The 24,101-nt window shown below is 47.5% G+C and overlaps 1 protein-coding gene across 1 annotated transcript in view; it reads left to right on the forward strand.

Annotated features, from left to right (window-relative positions):
* The window catches only part of EML3 (EMAP like 3), a 52,006-nt gene that overhangs the window by 18,575 nt on the left and 9,330 nt on the right, over positions 1-24,101 (forward strand). Inside the window, 14 exon segments of the mRNA XM_060254278.1 lie at positions 151-711; positions 6,420-6,527; positions 6,786-6,814; positions 7,404-7,439; positions 9,400-9,523; positions 10,532-10,681; positions 11,351-11,420; positions 12,591-12,701; positions 14,376-14,471; positions 16,311-16,445; positions 18,077-18,215; positions 19,801-19,952; positions 20,540-20,665; positions 20,756-20,887. Coding sequence (XP_060110261.1) covers positions 151-711; positions 6,420-6,527; positions 6,786-6,814; positions 7,404-7,439; positions 9,400-9,523; positions 10,532-10,681; positions 11,351-11,420; positions 12,591-12,701; positions 14,376-14,471; positions 16,311-16,445; positions 18,077-18,215; positions 19,801-19,952; positions 20,540-20,665; positions 20,756-20,887 — 1,969 coding nt within the window.

Raw genomic sequence — 24,101 nt, forward strand, 5'->3', positions numbered from 1 at the left:
GATCCTGGGAAATGTAGGCCCACTAGCAACTCCAACAAGGCTTCCCTGGAGCCTGCAGGCCATACTAGGCCTAAGATCATGACGTGGGGAATTTGTGAGGCACAATGAAGTGAGTCGGTATTCCACAACTAATTTTGTTTTGTTGTGCAGTTCACCTGCCACCCAGCAAACAGGAGGCTGTACAGAGCCGCTTCCTGGAGCCAAAAGGATGCCGGGGTCGAGGGTCACTGTCGGGACACAGACGGAGGAGTCAGCTACGCTGGTGCCGAGACAAGGACAAAGCCTGGTCAATGGGCATGACAGGGGAGAACCAGTCCATGTCCCCACTGATACAAGGGAAAGAGACTGCATCGGTGGCCCAGCTAGCGGTGGTCATCCAGACCTGATTAAGAACTCCTTTGGAATACAAGGTGCTGGTGTGGACCTGGGCTTTGCCTCGGAGGGACAGAGTCTTCCGAAGGAACTCCAGACCCAAAGAGATGGTTGCTCCATCCCCGATGCTTGCTTCGATGAAGCTGAAGACGTTGGAGGGTCTCCCTCCGAAGACAGCACTGATAAAGTGACAAGCGTGGCCCGGTCCCAACCCTTGGCTCAGCCACTGGGGCATGAGACACCATCCCTCGGGTCTCTGTCAGAAGGGAGCAGCAACAGCAGCACCCCTGCCTCCCCAGTGCCAGCTGTTCAGAGCATGATGGTCAGCAAGAAAGAACTGTAAGTTTGCTGAGGCGGGAGATGGGGCCGGGTGAAAAAATATTTGTTAAACATGGAATCATAGTGTTGGAAGGGACCTCCTGGGTCATCTAGTCCAACCCCCTGCACAATGCAGGAAATTCACAAGTACCTCCCCCTCCCAGACCTCCAGTGACTCCTTCTACACACCCAGAAGATGGCCAGACCCCCCAAAAACCTCAACCCTCCAGGATCCTTGGCTGAATTGGCCTGGAGAAAAATTGCTGCCTGACCCAAAAGTGGCGATCAGGTTTTCCCTGGACATGTAAGAAAGGGCCAGGAGAACTAAGCACTGATGCAACCCTTCCTGCCCTCCCTCTCATGATCTACCCAGGGTCACAGAATCGCATTGCTGTCAGATGGCCATCTAGCCTCTGTTTAAAAACCTCCAAGGAAGAAGATCCCACCACCTCCAGAGGAAGCCTGTTCCACTGAGGAACTGCTCTGTCAGGAAGTTCTTCCTAATGTTTAGTCAAAATCTTTTTTGATTTAGTTTCAACCTGTTGGTTCTGACCTACATAAAGCTAGCTCTCAGTGTTCTCTTATTTTGGGGCACTGATCAGAACTACCCGTGTTTATCCTCAACATTGCTTGAAAGTCAGGTGCCCCCAGACCGTTAATTAGGACCACAAAGCAGAAAGGTTTTCCAGAAGCTGAGATTCTACAGGGCTGGTTCCAGCTTAGAGGGGCCCCAGGCAGAGAGTTCCCAAGCCCCCCATCTCTTCTACCTAGGGTTGCCAAGTCCCCTGCGTTCTGGAGTGGGGAACTTTTTCTGTGTTCTGTAGTGGGGGACTATTGTACCATAGTTTTCCCTCCCAAATGGCTAGAGCATCCGGGAAAACCATAGAGTTTTCCTGGAAATGCCCAGAGCGGTTGCGCCTGTCGTCCCCGGTGCAATGATGTAATGTCCGGGTGACATCATCGTGCTGGCGATGTAGGGGGAGGTTCCGCCCGCCGACCCAATATGGGCTGGCAGGTTGGGAAAGTCCGGACCAGGGGCTCGGCAGCCCTACTTCTACCCACTTCCAGGCCTCCACACATGCCCTCCTTCCCTTCCAGTTCTGGGCCTCCTGCCTGCCTCTGTGTCCTTCCACTGTCAAGCTTTCCCACTGCCCACATTCACCAGTGGTTGCAGCCCTTTTCCCAGGGGCACTGGGCGACATATATCTGGGCAGGGCTTTTTTTTTGCATATTACGCCACACCCCCTGATGCCAAGCCAGCTGGAACTATGTTCCTGTGTGTTCTTGCTCAGAAAAAGCCCTATATCTGGGAGTACTGAGGAGCACTTGCAAATAAATGAGTGGGGGGAGAGTCAACAACAGTGGGCCCTGCCAGAAGCCCTGGCAGCTGCTCCACCTCAGGGTATGTTGATGCTGGCCCTGGCTGGGAATATGGGGCATCTGGATTCCTTTGCTGTTCTGAAGAGTGCATGGCATGTAACATCCAGCAAGGCAGGGGAGTTGAACTCTTGGAACTCTCTTCCTGGATCCAAGATCAAGGTGGCCATTTCAGATGTGGAATGTGGGAGTCAAGACTCCTAGGGGGTTTGAAAATCAGGTCTAAGTCAGGGTAAGGGAATGAGGTTTGGCAGGTTGAGCAGAAAGGCAGGATTCCTGGATTCTGTGCCTGGCCCTAGGTAAAGTCTAGAGGACGGGTGCCAGCACTCATGAGATTGAACCCATATCCCGGCAGGGAATTAGTGGGTGGTGAGGTAGAGGCTGGCACCAAGCTGGATTCTTGGGTTTTATCATTGGGTAGGAGCCAAAACTCTTTGGTTCAGCTGCCAACTCTGGCCCATTATTCACCCTGTGTCCACTTTACAAACCATTCTTTTTCCTCCTGCTGTATTTATTCTGCAGCTGCAGTTTTAAAAAATGCACTTTTCTAAGTCGGTTCAGGTTTTCCACATGCATTTTAGTGTTAGTTGGCTGAATGAAAGGGAACAGAAAGGAATGCAGGCAAAGTGTGTGTGTGGTGGGTGGTGGGGGAGACAATGTTGAAATTGGCAAGACTGTGCCCAAGCCTCCCCTCATTTTCTTAGCTCCTTTCCTGCTTCATTTTTCTCCCACTCCTTTCTCGATTGAGGATTAAGTAAAACCAATCTCTATTTGCAGCTTTGGGCAGAGAGTAGCCCCTGCACTGCAATCCAGAAATCTTCCTTGAGTACCGGGAAACAGTCCCTGAGACCAAGGGGGTTGGTTGCTTCTTCTTGGAAGATGCTCCATCCCTATTGCTCAAAACAACCTGGGGAGAAGAGTGCAAAGATGACATGTGACATCCAAAACAGGAACTCTAGACCTGTAATTTGGCCTGAAAAAGCCACTGTGTGTGTATGAGGACAATCAGGATCAAGGAAACAGTGTTGGAGAAGGGGAAGTAATTCTTTTCCAGCCCCACCATGTGCTGTTTCCCCAGCTGGAGATACCTCCAGGTAGAAGAAACCCATATTGTGCTTATTTTCCTCCCTCCCTTTTTCATTTGGGGAAATGACACAGTGACAATTGTTACCCCTCACATAGACACATGTATGAAATTGCCTTGAGTGAGATCACTGGGCCTGTCTGCTCAGATAGGCAGTGGCTCTCCAGGGTCTCTCATCAAGCAGAGGTCTTTCACATCACCTATCTGATATTTTTAGTTGGAGATGCTGGGGTTTGAATCTAGGACATTCTGCATGCAAAGCAGAGACTTTACCACTGAGCCACAGTCCCTCCAGTGCGTGTGTGTTTGGCGGGGGAGAGATGTAAAAACAACCAGGTTGTAGGGGAAGTGAAATATCTTTACCCAAGGCTTTTTTTGTAGTAGGAAATCCTTTGTATATTAGGCCACACACCCCTGATGTAGCCAATCCTCCAAAAGCTTACAGGGCTCTTAGTACAAGGCCAACTGTAAGCTCCAGGAGGATTGACTACATATGCAAAGGAGTTCCTGCTACAAAAAAAGCCCTGTCTTTACCTGAGACTTAGGAAAACTGCAGCCAGACTTGTATTCTCAAGCCCTTTGTGGGTACCCATAGTAAGGAGAAATGTTTCCCCCACTTAATACTCATGCACCACAGGGGAGTCTTGCATATGTGGGGTGAGAATTAGGAGCTGGGCCTGCTGTACGTTATGTCCTATGCGCCAGTAGTCCCCATTGCCACATATTCCCCACTTCCCGTGCTGTCTGGGCAGGCAGCATGACTCAGGTCTAGAAAGCCTGTAATGTTTGCTTTCTTTTAAAATATATAACAGGGACACTCCTTCAAGACAGAGCCATTATCCCGTATCTGAGTCTGGAGATAAAGAGAGCCCCTGCACTCCACAAAAGTTCATGCTTCAGCCAACTCTCAAGACATGATGGTGGGAATTTTGTGGAGCTCTTTGCAGATTTTAAACTAGCACGCAAGGTGATTTATATCAGGACTGTTGTTGTTCAGTCACACAGTTGAGTCTGACTCTTTGCGACCCCATGGACAAAGTCACGCCAGGCCCTCCTGTCTTTCACCATCCTCCGAAGTCTGCCAAAAATTTGTGTTTGTTACATCAGTAATACTGTCCAGCCATCTCATCTTTTGCCGCCCCCTTCTTCTTTTGCCTTCTGTCTTTCCCAGCATCAGGATCTTCTCCAGTGAGTGCTCCCTTCTCATTTGGTGGCCAAAGTATTTGAGCTTCAGCTTCAGCATCTGACCTTCCAGTGACCAGTCTGGGTTTTTTTCCCTTAGGACTGACTGATTAGATCGTCTTGCAGTCCAAGGGACTCTCAAGAGTCTTCTCCAGCACCATAGCTCAAAAGCATCTATTCTTCTGCGCTCGGCCATGACTTCCAGGCACACACACACGCATAAAATACAACTCCTCCCTCCGCCAAATACAAAAAATATATACTTTGCATATTGTTTGTCTGGCCTCCTGCATGCAGGTTTTTTGTGTGCATGTACACCCCCAGCTTTATGTATGCACATGCAAGCTATGGTATATCCTTGGCCTTCCAGGCATGTATTCCATGTTCACTTTGCAGTCACAGGATTAAGTGCTTACTGATTTTTTCTATTCTAATTTTGCTTCTGGAAAGCCCCAAGTTTTTTAGAGTCACAAGATAAACGGATAATAATCAGGACCAGTATGGGTAGCCTTTCCAGATATCAGTTTCCTGTAAGCAGTTTATCTCTTTCTCTTTTTTTCTTAACAAATATACCAGTTGAACCGGAGGGATCACATGCCCTTCCGGACAAACAGTGCTGGTCTACAAAGTGCCATCAGTTTTCCCCAGAAGCAAAAGTTTCAGCCTTAGACTCTCTCTTTCTTAGCAGCCAAATTCAAATATGGGCTGTTACCTTCACTGATTATACTTCAACACCACCCCAAACCATTTTTCTTGGGAGCCCCTTCATGCTAGCCCGTGTCCAATAACAAGTAGCCAGCACCTATTGAGGACCATTGCTCTTCCTGGGAACAAGGATCTGACAGCTCTTGGTGTTTGCAAAAGAAGCATCTTCAGAAAAAAATGCTAGATAAAAGACCATCTCCTTGTTTTTCTACAGCCACAGTATTATTGTGTGATGTGTTCATAAAAACAGAAGAAGTGCCCTGCTGGATGAGACCAGTGGTCAATCTAGTTCAGCTTCCTGCCTCACAGAGAGGCCAACCTGTCACTCTGGAGGGCCAGCAACAGAGCATAGAGGCAAAGTTGCCTCCTGGCACTGGGATTCAGAGAATGACTGTCTCTAAAACGTCAGTCACCATGGCCAGTAGCCACTGATCTGTCCTCCATGAATTTATCTGATCCTCTTTTGAAGCTGTGTATTCCTATGGCCATCATTGCATCTTCTGGCAGTGAAATCTGCATTTTAATTACTCTGTGTAAAGAAGTATCTGTTTTTGTCCATCCTGAATTTACTTCCCATCAGTTTCATTGGATGCCCTCAAGTTCTCATGTTTTGGGAGAGAAAGCAAAATTTCTCTTTGTCAACTTCCTCCACTCTGTTTTAAAACCTCTATCACAGTGGTGTCGAACTCATGAGGGCCAGATCTTACATAAATGAGACCTTGTTGGGCCAAGCCATGTCAGGCTGGGCCATGTGTGTACCTATTTAAGATTAAGTAGCAGAAACATAAACTTTATAAAGGACACAGACAAACACAATTAAAGATTTAAAAAAATATTTAAAATAAAACATGCTTAAAACATTAGCACTTGGTCTTAAAAGTGCTGTCTTTGTATCTCTTCTGTGCGATTCAGGGAACTGGTCAAAGGAAGCTCTGGCTCTTTCCCTACCTACCCAGGGGACTAGGAGAGGGGAGTAGGCTCAGGCAATAGAAGGAAGAGAGGCTTGACTCAGCAGTTCTGCTGTGCTATTGAGAGATCCTGGCAAAGCAAGGTCACCCCCCCTTCCTCCCCAAGGGAGGAGCCTCAGCCAATGGAGAAAATAAAGGTTTTGCTCTGTGGCACCTGTGCAATTGAGCAAGCCTGGCAAAGGAAGCTGTGATGCAGAAGGAAGCAAGAGAGAGGGAGAAGAAAGCAGATGACAGCCAGTTGCTCAGGGGCCTGATAGGAGCCTTTTGAGGGCCTGATTCGGCCCCCAGGCAGCATGTTTGACACCCCTACTCTATCATTTCTCCCTTTAATCATCTTGGTTTCCCTCTCTGTACTTTTTCCAGCTATCACTTGTTACCCTCTCTTTTTAAAAAACAACTCCTTTGCTTTCTAGGCTGCGAAGAAACAGCTCTTCTGACAAGCCCACCAAAGCCAAGCAGCGCCTCACCAAAAAGGCGGCTTCCTCAGCAAACCTCTTGAACCGCTCCAGCAGTCTTGAGAAGTGAGACAAACCCTCCTTTCTCGTTCCTACCCCTGCCACATGTTTTTCTTCAGGGAGATATTGGGAAGTTCTTTGTGCTTAAGGGAGAGGGAGAGAGGAAAAACAGTCTGCATGTGCTCAGAGGTATTTTTGTTGTCGGGAGGAGTTCTGAGGTAAACTCCAAATTTTCCCTGTAAAGTAGCGCTATTAGCTACATATAGCATGTCCTCTCTCTCTCTCTCTGGTCTGCCCCCTTAACATTCTGCTTTATCTTTGCAGCCGAAACAAGGATCCCACTCTGAGTCCAGGTGAGTTCTGAAAAGAAACGATGGTGAAGGGGATTCTGGGAATGTTGTAGGACTGGGGAAGGTTGTAGCTAGATCCCATGGGAGGAAAACTACTCAGGTAGCAGCTTCGGCTAGGTCCAAAGCAGCAGGTTGATTCTCACCTAGAAGGTGCCAAGGAGAGGACCCCTCCTAATTCCTCCTAAGGGAGAAGGCAGCTGGTCACAATGACAGCTGGGATCAGGTGATAACCTGGGGGCCACCTCAAGGGAGAGAACATTCAGAAGGCCAACTCTTGCAAATGTGCTATTCAGGCCCAGAAAGATGGGCAGCCCATTGTTCCTTCTAAGCTGAGTTAGTGTGAGCTAGCTATAGTTTTTTAGCCTCTGGCTCACACATTTTTGTCCTAGCTCAGGAAAAATGGCCCCAGAGCAAACCAATCAATAGAGTACCTCACAACTTTTATGCCAGTAGCTCACAAAGTAGAATTTTTGCTCACAAGGCTCCACAGTTTGGAGGGAACATTAGACAGGTACAGCCTCCTTTCTCCACCATCAAAACATCTAATGCTTCCCTTCTGTCTTTCGTCTCTCTCCTCTTTGTCTCTCTCCAGGGCCACTGAGCACCCGAAGGATGAACTATAATCAAGGTGAGGCTTTGGAAAGGGTAGCCCTGTAGTATCTTAAGTGAGCAGTGATTCACAAAAGCTCATCCCCTGCCACAGATTTTGTTAGTCTTTAAGGTGCTATTTGCTCTTTTCTACTCCTGTGTTGAATTAAGGGTGTTCTGTCTGGCAGGTGAGGTTAGAAGAAATAAAAGTGTGCAAGTGTATGTTTAAGGGATTCAGATGGTAGGTTTTCATGCCTCTGGGGGAAAAGCCCATTGTATGGATGCTAACCTTCAGGTGGGGCCTGGATATTTCCTGAAATTACAGCTTATCTCCAGATGAAAGGGATCCATTTCTCTGGAGAAAATGGATGTTTTAAAGGGTAGACTCTGTGTCATTGTATTCCACTGAGGTCCCTGTCCTCCCCAGGCTCCATCCCCAAATCTCCAGAGGTTTCCCAACCTGGCAAAGGCAACCCTACCCCCATCCCAACTCCTGCCAGTGGCGGGGGGGGGGGGGGTACTGGGTAAGCCTAAACAGAGATTTGTCTGACCCACCCTCTGGCACTGGCCATGGAAAAGCAATCAGCCTATTGCTATGGGAAAGAAAGGGAAACAAGGATGGTGGGGTGGGGGAAACCTCTCTGCACAGAGAAATATAATATGTAAAGGAGAAAAGCCAAGGCTTCATTCTGCTGTTTTACTTACTTGCAAGAGGTGGGTTTTTGCTGTTGTTTTTGCCCACACATCAGAGTGCACAAGGTTGCAACCTTACCTCGCTTCACCCCCCCCCCCCGGCCTGCATGCAAAAGTGCAGTCTCACCCACACACATTTATTTATCCAGGGCTTTTTTTGTAGCAGGAACACCGTTGCATATTAGGCCACACCCCACTGATGTAGCCAATCCTCCAAGAGCTTACAGGGCTCTTATTACAGGGACTTACTGTAAGCTCTTGGAGGACTGGCTACATCAGGGGTATGTGGCCTAATATGCAAAGGAGTTCCTGCTACAAAAAAAGACCTGTACAGTATATCCAAGGCTTTTTTTGTAGAAAAAGCCCAGCAGGAACTCATTTGCATATTAGGCCACACCCCTGCTGCCAAGCCAGCCAGAACCATGTTCTCGCTTTAAAAAAACAAAAACCCTGTGTATATCTTGAACTTTCCCCATCATCAAAGGACTCGAGGCAGCATTTCAATAGTCCTTTCTTTAAATGGTTTATTTTTACAACAAATCCCTCACCCACTCAGCACAATTTTTCTACTAACCCTAAACAGTACAGGCTTAACTTCAGCAGCTTGCTTATGTTTTATGTCCCCTAACCGTAACCAGTGACCTATCAAGCACCGCTAACACATGTTCAAAAACAAAAATGTAACCAGTGTAAATCAGGAGAACAGGACTGACCGTTGCCTGTTGCTTGTCTATCTGAGGGGTTTGGGTTATCCCATTGCTGTGGAGACAGACTTATGTGCAAGCTAACTAAGCTACAGTTTAGGATTTTGGATTATGAGGTCCCTCTAATTCCAAAAAATTTACCATTTCTTGGTAGTTCCTACAAAGCCTCTTAAATTTGACATCATTTAAGGCAGGGGTCCCCAATTTTTTGAGCCTGTGGGCACCTTAGAAATCCTGATATAGCATGGTGGACACAGCCACAAAATGGCTGCCACAGAAGGTGGAGCTAGGCACAAAATGGCTGCCCTAGCTTACCTTTGGTCACATAGTGAAGATTCATGTGCTGTGGTGGCTTACTCCCCAAGCACTGTTTTTAAAAATCTGTATAACCAATCAGATCTTCCACAGTCAATCAGAAGCCTTGCTGGGCAAAAGCCTCACCTGGAACTGTCCACTTTTTAAAAGCATTTGGTGGGTACCAAGAAAGGTGTTAATGGGCACCACATTGAGGACCTTTGGATTAGTCTCAGGGTGGCCTAATCCAGCCCTGCGTTGCCGGCACCTGGCTGCTGTCTCCGCCCATTCATCTCTTCCTCTCTTTAGAAAGACTTTCCGTCAAGATGTTCCTGCGTGGCCGGCCCATCACTATGTACATCCCTTCTGCTTTCTTGAACTATGATGACCTGCGCATGGAGCAGCCATCCGAGAAGCTGCAGTTGGACTGGGTGTATCCTTGAGGGGGCCCTTACTCATTGTTGGCTTCAGAGGGGCTGCATTGTTAGGAAAGACTTAAAGATCTGGTCCCTGTCAAGCGTAGAATGGGCCAGTCATAGTTCTTATGGACTAAAAATAGGTCCCCATTTTTAATGGCCTATTCTTACAGTGTAAATTAACATAGTACGGTGTAGCATTTAGAGCACTGGACTAGTCCAAGGATGGCCAAATTTGCTTAATGTAAGAGCCACATAGAATAAATTTCAGATGTTTGAGAGTCGCAAGACATGAATGTCAGATGTTTGAGAGCCTCAAGGATGGAAGGAAGGTAGGAAGGTAGGGCAATAGATGGGGAGAGGGAAAGGTTTAAAGAAAACAACATTAACTTTAAATGTATTCTCCAAGCCACTGGCTGGCTTGGCTTGGAGAAGTGATTTAAAGAGACAAATGCCTTTTCCAAGCCAGCTGACAGGGCGGTGGGGGCTTCAAGAGCAAGGCAAGAGGGGCTGAGAGAACTGCTCCTGAGAGAACATCTCTGAGAACTATGACTGACCCAAGGTCACCCACCAGTGGAGAAGTGGGGAATCAAACCCAGTTCTCCAGATTAGAGTCTGCTGTCCTTAACCACTACACCAAACCGGCTCTCACAACAATGTTTTACTCAAGGTATGAGCTTTTGTGTGCATGCGAAAGCTCATACCCTGAATAAAATTTTGTTGGTCTTAAAGGTGCCACTGGACTCTAACTTTGTTCTGTTGCTTCCGACCAACATGACTGCCCACCTGGATCTATGCCCCATATGCTTAATTGATTTAATTCACTTGACTGGCTTTCGTGGGTTAACTGTAGTTAATCTTCTGATAAAGGTTAAAGGTTGTAGTCTTATAACATAAAGATTATGATGGCCTAACTCTGAGGAGTGCTGTGTGGTTGGTTCTGTTGCCAGTCATGTCAGATGGGCAGCTCCCAGAAGCCTTTGCTTTCTTTGCTTTGCATTTGGGCTCCTTGACAGCAGTTCCAGCTATGGTTACCGAGGTCGCGATTGCCGTTCCAACCTCTACGTGCTGGCCTCAGGAGAGCTGGTCTACTTCATAGCCTGCGTAGTTGTCCTCTACCATGTGCAGAATCGCACACAACGGCATTATCTAAAGCACACAGACTGTGTACGCTGGTGAGTTCTGGGCAGTAGAGCAATCTGGGTCTTGCATCCCTCCTGCCCCAGGATAGGTGTACATCCAACTCTCCAGGTGAAGAAAGCACATGGATTTCCCCTGAGTTCCTCTTGATTCCTGCAGCCCCTTCTGGCCCACAGCAAGATAATTCCTGGGGTCATGGGATCTGCATGGATGAAGAGCCATGCAGAGTGAGGAGGAACAAAGGGATGTAACTTCCTCAGCAGAGGAAGAGGGAAGAGGAGCTATTTCACACCCTTGTTGTTCCTTTCTCCACCACCACCACTCATGGCTTTTCCTCCAGCAGGTCCTGCAGCTCTCGCAATGACCTTTTTACTGGTCAGTCAGGGCTACAGGAGACCAGAGGAATGCAGACAAATGCGATGTTCCATGCACAGACAGTGAGACACACTGCTCGCCTTTGGCTCCCATTTTCTCATGACACATGAAGCACCCTCTTCCTCCACGAAAATGTGAAGACATGCTCTGTCGGTCTGGTCTAGTTTTTCTCATTGTGGTAGCCAGGCTTTGTCTGTGCCTTTCAGACTGCAGGGGGGATGCTCCTCCGCTTGTTTGTACATGGCATGCAGTAACTAACTTCTTCCTTTGCCCTGTAGTCGCAGCTCTTTGTGTGTATATATAGACTTATGACTCTGTGTTTCCTCCAGCCTAGCTGTGCATCCGGACAAAGTTCGCGTCGCTTCGGGGCAGATGGCTGGTGTGGACAAGGATGGCAAGGTAAACCCCCAACGCTGGAAGGGTCCTGAGGCCTTGATCTCCCATTCCTGATCTGATAATTAAAACTTTGGCCCAGAGGCGAGTTAGGTTGCTTTTCTTTACTTTCAAGTGTTCCATTACCCTTATGTCAAAATGGAATTAGCTTGCCTGGAGCAAAAGATAAAGCACGATGGTAATCTGACTGTCTCCTTCATGCAGCAGGCCGCAAACGAAGCAGTAGCTTTCCAGTCGTCTTAGTGGGGTGCAGACAAAGCAGTGTCCTTTTCACTGTCTCAACGAGGTGCAAACAACTAATATTTTCGATTAATAGCATCTAGGGTCACGTTATGTACAAGAGTCGCCAGAGAAGACAATAATGTTAGGCAAAGTTGAAGGCAGCAGGAAAAGAGGAAGACACGTAACGGGATGGATTGACTCAGAAAGGGAAGCCACAGCCATCAGATTGCAAGAACTGACCAAGGGTGATAGCGATAAGACAAGGACATTAATTCATAGGGTCACCATAAGTCACTTAACGGCACTTAACACGCACACTCAGTGCAAATTAAAAGAGAAGTCTGGTTTAAAAATAAATTGGTCTACATTCCCTTATTCTCTGTTTGAATGCTGAAAAGGCCTTTGACAAGGTGGAAATACCATATTTAAAATCAGTTCTTTTTATGCAATTTGGCTCACGTTTTTAAAGATCTATGGAAGCAATATGCCAGAGTCCTGAAACTCAAATCACCATAAACCAGTACAGATTTGATGATTTGCAACTGGCCAGGGCTGCCCTTTATCCCCAATTTTGTTTGTGTTATCATTAGAACCTTTGGCACCTATGCAGTATACCAAGACCCTGAAATGGTAGGTATCAGTATCCATAAAGACTCCCACAAACTTAGTTTATTTGCTGATGGTACTGGTTTCTACCTTAGCAACCCGATCATGTCACTAAATAAATTGATGCGAGCAATTGATCAATTTAGTAAATACTCAGGATTCACAAAAATAATTTGGTCTGTAATAGTTTAAATAATTAATTAGAATTATCTGATCCTTGCTGCATGATTTCTGCAGTCTGGCCAGTTTTACACTCTTCCTCTTATCTTTAATGTCTAGGGTTTGCTGACCTTTTTTTGGCTTCTATTTCCCTCCCATTCTCTCTCTCTCTCTGTCTATCTCTTGCAGCCTCTGCAACCCTTTGTTCATATCTGGGACTCATCTACCCTTCTCCTGCTGCAAGAGATTGGGCTGGGAAGCTTTGAGAGAGGAGTTGGATCGCTTGCCTTCTCCACTGCAGTAAGTACCTCATCCTTCCGATGCTTCCAGGAAACAAAGAGAGAAATAAATCCCCCCATTTCCTCCAAAGTTTTATTTGCAGCAATGTTAAATCTTCAACTTCTGTTTTTGACGCTAGGTGCTAACCTTGGAACATATGAAGAGACGGTAGTGCCCCTCAGCAGGTGCAAGGGTATATTTCTCTCACGGCTGAGAGTAGTGCTTAAATAACAGGGGGGCAAGTTACAACCCTGCTTAGCTTTTGAGATCTGATGAGACTGGGCTAGCTGATCTGGACCATCCAGATCAGGGCAAACCCTCCATGAATTTCTCTAATTGCATCTTTAAGCTATCTGAGCTCATTACATCTTGGGCAGTGAGCGCCGTAAGTTAACTGGGCAAAGAATCAGTCTGTTTTGTCTGTCCTGAATTATTACATTCACTGGGGGAACCCCAGTTTTCAAATAAGGGAGAAAATGTTCTCTCTCTTCATGTTCTCCACAATATGGAGAGCCAGTGTAATGGTTAAGTGCGCGGATTCTTATCTGGGAGAACCGGGTTTGATTCCCCACTCCTTCACTTGGACCTGCTGGAATGGCCTTGGGTTACCCATAGCTCTGGCAGAGGTTGTCCTTGAAAGAGCAGCTGCTGTGAGACCCCTCTCAGCCCCACCCACCTCACAGGATGTCTGTTGTGGGGGGAGAAGATATAGTAGATTGTAAGCCACCCTGAGTCTCTGATTCAGAGAGAATAGCGGGGTATAAATCTGCAGTTCTTCTTCTATGTATAATTCTGCAGATTTCTGCCATGTCCTATCTTGATTCATTAATGTAGTCCCATTCCTTTCCCTCCATAATTCAAGCACCAGGAAAGAATCTGCATATGGATTCAGGAGAATGCCCTCCAACTGTTTTTCAGATCTACATGAGCTGTAGCACTCATTTTTCTAAAAATTAAGCAGTAGAACTGGGTATACTCTGTGCTTTAAAAAAAATTAGAAATGCCAAAGCAAAGCAATCCAAAGAATGTATACAGAAGAAAAGGATCTCTTTTTTTTTGCATAATTTATTCTGCTGCTATAGAAGTAAGTGGTTTTGCAGAGCTCTGACTTTCTGAGCAGCAGAAATCTTGCCACGCTCAGAGATTTCAGTAAACATTGCCCCTGTACTTCTCTGAGTGTGTCTTCCATCATAAGGGCTAGAACAGGGGTGGCCAAACTTGCTTAACATAGGAGCCACATAGAATAGATGTCAGATGTTTGAGAGCTGCAAGACATGAACGTCTGATGTTTGAGAGCAGGGAAGGAAGGAAGGAAAATAGACGGGGAGGGAGACGTGAAAAGAAAGCAACTTTAAATGCATTCTCCAAGCTGTCAGCTGACTTGGTTGGAGGAGTGACTGAAAGACACAAATGTTTTCTCCAAGCTGGCCAATGGGGCAGTGGGAGCTTTGAGAGCCACACAAGATGTGTGAAAGAGCCATATGTGGCTCCCGAGACACAGTTTGGCCACTCCTGGGCTAGAATCCTTTTTTAAAATACAGCTGAATTCCACAGCCTGTAGCAAAAAGCCTTAGAATGCTGGGTTTATGTGGGCAAACCTAGTTTTCTTGCTTTGTCCTGTCCTTGCTTTGGATTGTGGAATGCACATGGCCAGACCCTAGTCTATCACTGCATATTTGTCCGTTGTGTCTCCAGGATGAAGGAATGTACCTGTGCGTGGTGGATGAGTCCAACGAACACATGCTGTCCATTTGGGATTGTTCCCGTCCTACCAAGCTAGCTGAAATCAAGGTGAGTGCTACAAAGCCTCAGGATTGGCAGGACTTGGGAGGAACTTGTATTGTTGTCCAGATCTCCAGCCCCAAACCAGCTCCAGAACACCTCAAAAATCTGATACAAATAACAAAGCTGAGTTAGAATAGAAAGAAGGGATGAGAAGTATTCAGGCACAAAGTTGGGGTGCTTGGCTGCTTCCTTCCATCCCTGTGGTAGCCCCATCAGTAGCAGTAGGAAGCTGGAGGGTATGCAGAGCCAGTTCAAGACCCCAGCAGCTACATGGGTGCCAAAGGGGTGGAGTGCAACAAGATGGGAAGAGGCCCTAATTTGTCTAGCCCTGCCAGAAAACTGATGGTGCCTTATCTGCTCTGATAGGAGAGGGAGGGAGAGGAAAACCCCTCTTTTGTAGGTAAAAGCTGTTTTCATTTCCCTGTCTGGAGGTGTGAACTAATCAGGGAGGTCATTAGCATTTCTAAAGTGTTGTTGGACTGAAAAGAATGCACTGTCTGAAGGTGTGAATGGACCATTTAAATGACTGATCAAGGAGGTCATTAGGCTTTCTGAAAGATTGTTGGGTGAGGCTGGAGACTATGAGAAAACTTTTTTTTTAAATGAAGGTGACAATTCTGAACAATCCAAACCTCCAAAGTACCCCATAAGTAAAAGTTAATATGAAGTTTCCTATAAATGAGACACGCATCGACTGCTCAGTCAAAACAAAAAAACCCACCAGCTTCTCCATTTGCTCAGCCTGATCTGCTTAGCAAGTTTCCTTGGCAGTAAGCTCCACTGCGCTGAACTGCCCCTCACCTCACCGTCCCCCACCAAGAGAAAAAATTCCTGGCTATGGCCTTGTTTTCAAGCAGCTGCATGGGACTTCCACAGGGAGGAAAGGAAGCACCCCAAAGCAGCCCACTAGTTATGTATACTGGGGGCTGAATAATCATGCATGTGCTCACCATTTTTCCAAGTTCAGCAAAATCCAAGAGGTTTGGGATAGGCTTGGCAGGCTGCCAGATGTGGCTGTTGTGGTTGACTTCAGTTTAGTAAGTGACAGCGTCTGTGCTACACCCACAAACTGGTTAAGCGGATGGAGATTGCGAAGGTTTGTTTCATTGGGCATCCTTACATAAACCCAGGTCATGTTCCAGAGGATGGAGTGTATACCACTAGGAAGGCAAAGATGACCCCTGGGTGCTGCCTTTAGGTGTGGGGATTTCCACATCACAACACACAACCCTCGTTGTGGCTAAAGTTGCCGGCTCTTGGTTGGGAAGTACCTGAAGATTTGGACAGGGTTGTGGGAAGGGGAGGGCACTTAGCAAGGATGTAATGTCTACTCTCCAAAGCAGCCGTTTTCTACAGAGGACATGATCTTGGTCCTCTGGAGACCAATTGTAATAGCAGGTAGATTTGCCAGATCAGGTGATGATGGGGGTGGGGATTAGATCCAGGTTGGGAAACTTCTGGAGATTTGGGAATGGAGCCTGGAGAAGACAAGGACAATGCCACAGAGTTCACTCTCCAAAACATCTATTTTCTCCAGGGAAACTGATCTCTGGGTATTTTGGAGATGAACTATAAAGTCCCAGGGATCCCCAGGTCCCACCTGGAGGCTGGCATCCCTATTTAGGAGGACATCTCCAGGTGCCACCTGAAGCTTGGCAACCTTATATGATGGCCCCACCTGCCGCTGCCAGTCTGAGAAGACAATACTGACTTTGATGGACCAAGGGTCTGATTCAGTATAAGGCAGCTTCATATGTTCATATGCACAAGGCTTGTAAAACGGGGCTGAACCCTGATTGCTCCAATGGTCTTGATATCTCCTCCCCAACATACACAATTCCACAGAGCACCAACGAATCTGTCCTGACGGTAGAGTTCAACCCACAAGACAGCAGCAACATCATCACCACCGGAAAATCTCACGTCTATTTCTGGACCTGGAGTGGAAGCAGTTTGACGAAGAAACAGGGCATCTTTGGGGTAAGGAGGCCCCGGCGTGAGGTGGGAGGCTTTATCCTGTAGAATTGAGAATGTGGGTGGAAGAGAGCAAGGCTCAGGCCATATGCAAGCTGTGGGTTCAAATCTCAGCTTCTCCCTGGTGTTGGGGAGCCATGAGGATTAAGTCATCAGGACCAGTGTCAGGATTCAGTGTTGTAGGGCACCTGTCAAGGTCCGTGGCCCAGTAGAGGGCAAGGTGGTGTCGCTGAGTCGATTTGATGCCTGGCACCAGTGGCGAAGCAAGAAAATTGCCCTCTCTGCTACCTCCTCAAAACACCCCTCCTGTAGGCTTGCCAGCTTGTTTTGGAGAAAGCCAGGGGGGTGCAGAGGTTAAGAGTGGTGGACTCTAATCTGGGTTGGGTTGGCCGCTCCTCCTCCACATGAAACCTGCTGGGTGATCTTGGGCCAGTCGCGATTTTCTCAGAACTCTCTCAGCCCCTCCTGCCTCACAAAGGTGCCCGTGGTGGGGAGAGGAAGGGGATTGTAAGCCCCTTTGAGACTCCTTAGGGTAGAGAAAAGTGGAGTATAAAAGCCAGCTTTTCTTCTTGGGAGTTTCCTGGGGATTTAGGGCTGTAGGTAGGGGAGAGGAGGGAGCTCAACAGAGATGTAATATCATAAAGGCTGCCGTTTCCTTCAGTGAAACGGATCTCGGTAGTCCAGGGACCAGTGGTAATTCACTCCAGGCCTCACCTTAAATTTGGTAACCTGGCCCTCCCCACTTCTAAGGCAGTCTCCCTCTACAGACCCTCACATTGGCTGCTGACTCCCCAGGAACAATATTTACAGGGGGGCTCAATGGGTTGTGTTGGGATGAGGAAATGGGAAAATCACATACTGTGAGGTCCCACTCCATAAGCAGATCTTGCTGGATCTAGGCCAGCTCCCTGCTCAATGCAGGATCAGCCTAGAGCATCCCTGACCAGTGTTTGTCCAGCCGCTGCTTAAAGAATGCCAGTGAGGGGGAGCTCACCACTTCCCTTGGCAGCCCATTCCACTGCTGAATTATTCTTGCTGTAAAATATTTTTTCTAATATCTAGCTAGTATCTTCCGGCCCATAATTTAAATCAGGGCTTTTTTTTGTAGCAGGAACTGCTTTGCATATTAGGCCACACCCCACCGATGTAGCCAATCCTCTAAGAGCTTACAGGGCTCTTATTACAGGACCTGCTGTAAGCTCTTGGAGGATTGGCTACATCAGGAGAGTGTTGCCTAATATGCAAAGGAGTTCCTGCTACAAAAAGCACTCTGATTTAAACACATTATTGCGAGTCCTATCCTCTGCTGCCCGCAGGGACAGCTCCCTGCCCTCTATGACAACCTTTTGAATACAGAGCAATTTACAGCTTCCTCTTCTGTAACTGAACATTCCCGTGTCCTTCAGCCTTTCCTCTTAGGGCTTGGCTTCAGCCTTTCCTCTTAGGGCTTGGTCTTCAGCCTTTCCTCTTAGGGCTTGGTCTTCAGGCCCTTCATCATCTTTGTGGCTCTCTGAAGTGCCTAGGCAGAGGAGGAGAGTCAACAATGACTCACTTCCTGCAATTCTGAGATTAAAAAACCAAACAAACTTCCTTCTGCCGGTGCTTGTACCAACCTCTCCCCTTTCTGATCTTCCCAGAAATACAAGAAGCCCAAGTTCATCCAGTGCTTTGTGTTCGACACCAACAGTGATGTCCTCACTGGCGACTCTGAGGGCAATATCCTGACGTGGGCCAGGGTGGCAGCTGATGTCCGAACGCTGGGCAAGGGAGCTAAAGGTACACCGAAGCCAGAGACGAGAGATCTGCTATCTGGATGAAAGAGGCAGGAACTGGCCTAGTTGAAATCCACTCCTATTGATTAAGGAAGTGGCATTTAAAGCCTCAGGGAGAAGGTGGAAGAGGGCACCCCACAAGGGATTTAGCTTTCTGCCCCTTGTAACTGAAAAGGGGTAGACTGGACATCAGTCTAATGTAAAGAAAACTGAGAATCTTGTGGGCAGTGTTCCCTCTGAGCTGAGTTAATGTGAGCTACTTCACCGTTTTTTAGCCTCCAGCTCACACATTTTTGTCCTAGCTCAGGAAGGATGGCCCCAGAGCAGACTAATTTATGCAGTAGCCGAGTCATTCGCCTACAACTTTAATGCCAGTAGCTCACGAAGCAGAATTTTTCCTCACAAGACCCCACAGCTTAGAGGAAGCATTGCTTGTGGGCCCCCTTAAAGATTTAAAACGTATATTTTTATGGAAGCTTTTGTGGGCTGCAGCCCATTTAATCTGATGGACAAAGTGCTGCCATTCGTAGATAGAGAGATAAATAGATGATAGTGGGGCTTTTTGCAGAAACAGCCCAGCAGGAATTCATTTGCATATTAGGCCACACACCCTGACACCAAGCCAGCCGGAACTGCGTTCCTTCTCAAAAAAAAGCCCTGGATGATTGATAGATAGATAGATAGATAGATAGATAGATAGATAGATAGATAGATAGATAGATAGATAGATAGATAGATAGATAGATAGATAGGGCGTTTTCGCACTGACCTTCAAGTGGTGCGACCACCCTCTTCACGCCGGCGGATCTGCAGGGATTTCGCACCAGAAGCGCCGGCGCACCCAAAAGAGCCGGCGACTTCCGTCGCGAAACCAGCTCAAACGGAAACCGCCAAGAAGCAGGAAAACGTTTGAGCTGGTTTCGCGACGGAAGTCGCCGGCTGTTTTGGGTGCGCCGGCGCTTCTGGTGCGAAATCCCTGCAGATCCGCCGGCGTGAGGAGGGTGGTCGCACCACTTGAAGGTGAGTGCGAAAACGCCCATAGATAGATAGATAGATAGATAGATAGATAGATAGATAGATAGATAGATAGATAGATAGATATTGGAAAATGGAGTGATTTCAGATGCCGAATGACAGTAGCAGGCAAATGACAATAGAAGGTGTGATTGGACTAGGTGTGATATGCAGAGAGGTAGTGGTCGTGGAGAAGTCAGCATTGGTAATGAGATAGGAAACCTAAAGTCTCTAAGACTACTGGATTCTTACTCTTTTCTGCTGCTACAGACAAACTGCTACTTATCTTGATCTATCTCCATGGAAGAGATAAAACATAGTGAGTATTCAGAACAGTAGTCATTGCTGAAATGTCATCTTAATTTTCCTGTGGTCATATAACCCCTGTAGCGGGAACACAAAACCTTAATCTCAGTTGAGTCCTACATGAATCAAATGAAAACTACAGATAAACTTGTAATTCGGCAAATCTCACGCTGGAGTCTCCCTCTTGGCATTGTTCATCTGGCAATAGAGGCGTTCAGGCCATTAGTCTTGGCCTAAGACCTAAGCTGCCTGCTCATCTGTTCTTGCAGAGACGTACCAAATCAGCAAGCAAACGCGGGCCCATGAAGGCAGCATCTTCTCCCTATGCCTGTGCCAGGATGGCACCGTGCTCAGCGGCGGTGGCAAGGACCGGCGTCTTGTCCAGTGGAGTCCCAGCCTCACCCTGCTCCAAGAAGTGGAGGTAAGGGTGGTGACTGATTCAGGGTAGGAACGTCTCCCATCTTGTCCCTTAATGTGCTTTCCAGGTAAGGTGATTTTCCCAGGGGGAAACACCTGAGCAGGGCTAGGACAGGGTCTCCAATGACAGTGTTTAGCCATGGTCCAGGCTAGCCTGATCTTGTTATTGAAGGTATGCCATACTATAAAAAAAAAAGCCTTCAGCTACTGGCGGAAGACAGCAACAAAATGAGACAGTTGATACTCCCTGTGGAGTTCCAAAGTTTTGGCACTGGATTGTGGTTTTGCAACTTGTGGAGGAATTATAGTTGTGGAGGAATTATAGTTCAGTTCAGTGGCAGGAGCTCCTTTGCATATTAGGCCACACCCCCAATGTAGCCAATCCTTCTGGAGTTTACAGTAGGCCCTGTACTAAGAGCCCTGTAAACTTTTGGAGAATTGGCTACATCAGGGGTATGTGGCCTGCACCTTCATTGCCGCCTGCAGAACATTTGTTTGTACTTGTAAGCCGCTTTGGAGACATTTTTTTTTCTGCACTGAGAATTGGCATATAAATATTCAAAATCCATACATTACTTTCCTCCTGTGCAGATCCCTGAACAATTTGGTGCTGTGCGTACTATCGCCGAGGGCAACGGCGGGGACCTGCTAGTGGGAACAACACGAAACGCCCTGCTGCGAGGGAGCTTTGCAGACGGCTTCCGACCTATTATCCAGGCAAGCTGGGAGTGCTTCCGGCAGGCCCCGCCTTTCCCACCTGGGCCACTCTTGTTCCTCTGAGGGCTGCTCACCACTCTCTCTTTGCAGGGGCACACGGATGAACTGTGGGGGCTGGGCACTCACCCTTCAGGAGACCTTTTTGTCACCTGCGGCTACGACAAGCAGCTCTGCATGTGGGATGGTGGGGAGCACACGCTCGCTTGGAGTGTCACCTTAGAGGTACCGTACACAAGACTAAAGGTGCACACAGCATGGCCTTGGGGCAGAATGGATAGGCAGGTCTGTGTGTATGATGTCATTCTAGAAAAGTGCAGAATACAATACCGGGCATTGGATTCCACTTCCTGAGGAATTTATTTTTAAAAATATGCTGGTTCTTGTGGTTCTGTCTTGGCAGTGCCTGCCAAAATCTCAGACGCTAGAAAGGTAGCCAAATAAGATCTCTAGATATCAGAAGGAAGGAATTTCTCACCTCTTAGAGTTTTAGTTTCATCTCCACATAGCTCTTTGTGGGATAGTCCTGCAGAAATAACACTTCGCTCATCTTTCCCCTTTTTTAAACGATATATTGCTCCCACACTGGCTACATACAGTTATGGTATTCCACTCACATTTGCCGTAACAAGGTCAATCTACATAAACAGCAGCTCCACTGTTCCTGATCAGATCAGATCACATCAGATCTCAGTGCAGAATCTCAGGTTTGGATATTCCTTCATGGGAGGCAAGTGTTAAAGGCTGACCAATCTTGGTCTGAGAGATTTGTTCGCCTGTTTCAAACTGAGACCCTGGAACAAGTCTCCCTGTGATAACGTAACCAAGTTTAATCTGTGTTTGGTCTGGCATAACTCAAAGCACTTAATATAAACCAAAACAAGATTTTACTTAGGGCTTTAAAAGCAGACAATTTCCATGGTAGTTCCAAGTACACAGAAAATAAGAAAACTAACATTAGCAGAGCTTTTTTTTGAGCAGGAATGCACAAGAACACAGTTCCAGCTGGTTTGGTGTCAGGGGGTGTGGCCTTATATGCAAATGAATTCCTGCTGGACTTTTCCTACAAAAAAACCCTTGCTTAGCAGTGTAGGTCTTATTTCCCATAGCTCTGGCAAGTTCAGTGCACAGCAAGCAGCACAGCTCCATACAGATGTAAAAAAGGTTGTCCCCTGAGCAGGCACCAGTAGTTTCCAACTCTGGGGTGACACCTGTCATGGGTGCTGGGGACCCTGCAGAAGAAGCTGAGCCTGCAGAAGAAACTGTGCCCCTGCCACCTGCACCAGTGCCCCTGCCTCCTGCTGGAGAAGATCCAAGCCCCCCTGCCTCGCCCTCTCGGGTGGCTCGTGTGCGTGACCGCCTTCGTCAGGACCTCAGGGATCGGAGGAGGGCGGCACGCTCACGAGCAAGATGCTCCCTGAGCCCTGAGTTTTGAAAGGATTCTGGCCCTTCTAGGAGTGAGGATGCTTGAGTCTCAGCAGGATCCTGGCTGCCTCTCTGAGCCAGCAATTAGCCCAAATGGGCAACAGACAGCAGAGGGCTATATAGCTGTGGGCTTTGGGAAGAGGCTTTGTGGAAGCAACTAGTCACTTACCTGATGTTCTAGCATTCACTTCGGCTTTTGACTTTGGCTTCTGGACCCCCTGACTTTGGCTTTGACTTCTGGACCCCCTGACTTCGGCTTCTGAACCTCTGACCTGCGATACCTGGACTGTGATTCGGTTTTGGCGCCTTGGACCCTCTTTGCTCACCAGCTACAGACCTTGGACTGCCCCTGGACTTTGCCTGACCCGGCCCCAGCCCGTGACAACACCATCACATCACAAAGTTTTCATGGCAGACTTTTTACAGGGTGGTTTGCCATTGCCTTCCCCAGTCATCTACACTTTCCCCCCAGCAAGTTGGGTACTCGTTTTACTGATCTTGGAAGGATGGAAGGCTGAGTCGACCCTGAGCCTGCTACCTGAACCCAGCTTCCACCAGGATCGAACTCAGGCCATGAGCAGAACTTGGACTGCAGTACTGCAGCTTACCACTCTGTGCCACAGGGCTCTTCCCATGCAGATATAGCACAGGGCAAAGCAGATAACACAGACTGAAAAAGGGAATTGGGATAGAGCAGGGGTGGCCAACGGTAGCTCTCCAGATGTTTTTTGCCTACAACTCCCATCAGCCCCAGCCATTGGCCATGCTGGCTGGTGCTGATGGGAGTTGTAGGCAAAAAAACATCTGGAGAGCTACCGTTGGTCACCCCTGGGATGGGGTAATGATGTGGCCTAACGGCAGAGACTATACAGTGGGCCCATAGACCTCCTGTCCCTCTCCAGCCGATATTTGGGCCATCTCTGAGAAAGGTTCTGGAAGAAGCATTGGATTCACACGCACTCTTAACCCAGCTAAAACTGGCGCAGTAATTAGTAGGCCTGAAGAACAATCTTGACTGACTAACCATCCATCTGGGAAGGGAAGCTGACATCTGTTGCTAACAAACCAGAGCAAAAAAATAATAATAATAAATTAAGTAGAACTTTCCTTAGAAAATGGCTTCTCTCTTGACAGGAGGGAAAACCCTACACATTTTTTAAAAACCTAGCATTTCTGGGAGAACAACAGGCTAGGGTTGCCAACTCCATGTAGTAACTGGGAATCTCCTGCTATGACAACTGATCTCCATGTGACGGAGATCAGCTCATCTGGAGAAAAAAAGCCACCTTGGAAAGAAGAAGCTATTGGATTTATATCCCACCCTATTCCCTGAATCTCAGAGTCTAAGAATGGCTCACAATCTCCTTTACCTTTCCACCCCACAACAGACACCCTTTGAGGTAGGTGGGGCTAAGAGAGCTCTTACAGCAGCTGCCCTTTCAAATACAGCCCTGCGAGAGCTAAGGCTGACCCAAGGCCATTCCAACAGCTGTGAGTGGAGGAGTGAGGAATCAAACCCAGTTCTCCCAGATAAGAGTCCACATACTTAACCGCTACACCAAACCGGCTCTCTATGGAAACTGGATTCTATGGCATCATACCCCATTGAAGTCCTTCCCATCCTCTTCCCCTCTGCAGCCTCCACCCCCAAAATCTCCAGGCATTTCCCAACCCATTGCTAGAAACCTTAACATACAGTTTTCTATGCACTGGGGCTTCTTGTTTGAAAATATGGGGGAGTATTCAATCATGAAATATTTGGGGGTCTGATTTTAAAAAGCAAAACAGGCAGGCTAGGAAATATGAGCCCCTCTGCTGTCTCTGGCTTACCACCCTTCAGCCCATCTCGTCATGCATTTTTCTCCCAACCAAAGTTCTGCTTCCAGGAGTCCTGCAAGAAAAAAACACTTGGGGAGAGGGATTAACACATGGAATTCACTGTGACAGGAGGTGGTGGCAGCTTCAAGCATCGACAGCTTCAAGAGGGGATTGGATAAACATATGGAGCAGAGAT

Source organism: Heteronotia binoei, chromosome 1, assembly GCF_032191835.1.
Source record: "Heteronotia binoei isolate CCM8104 ecotype False Entrance Well chromosome 1, APGP_CSIRO_Hbin_v1, whole genome shotgun sequence".
NCBI lineage: Eukaryota > Metazoa > Chordata > Lepidosauria > Squamata > Gekkonidae > Heteronotia > Heteronotia binoei.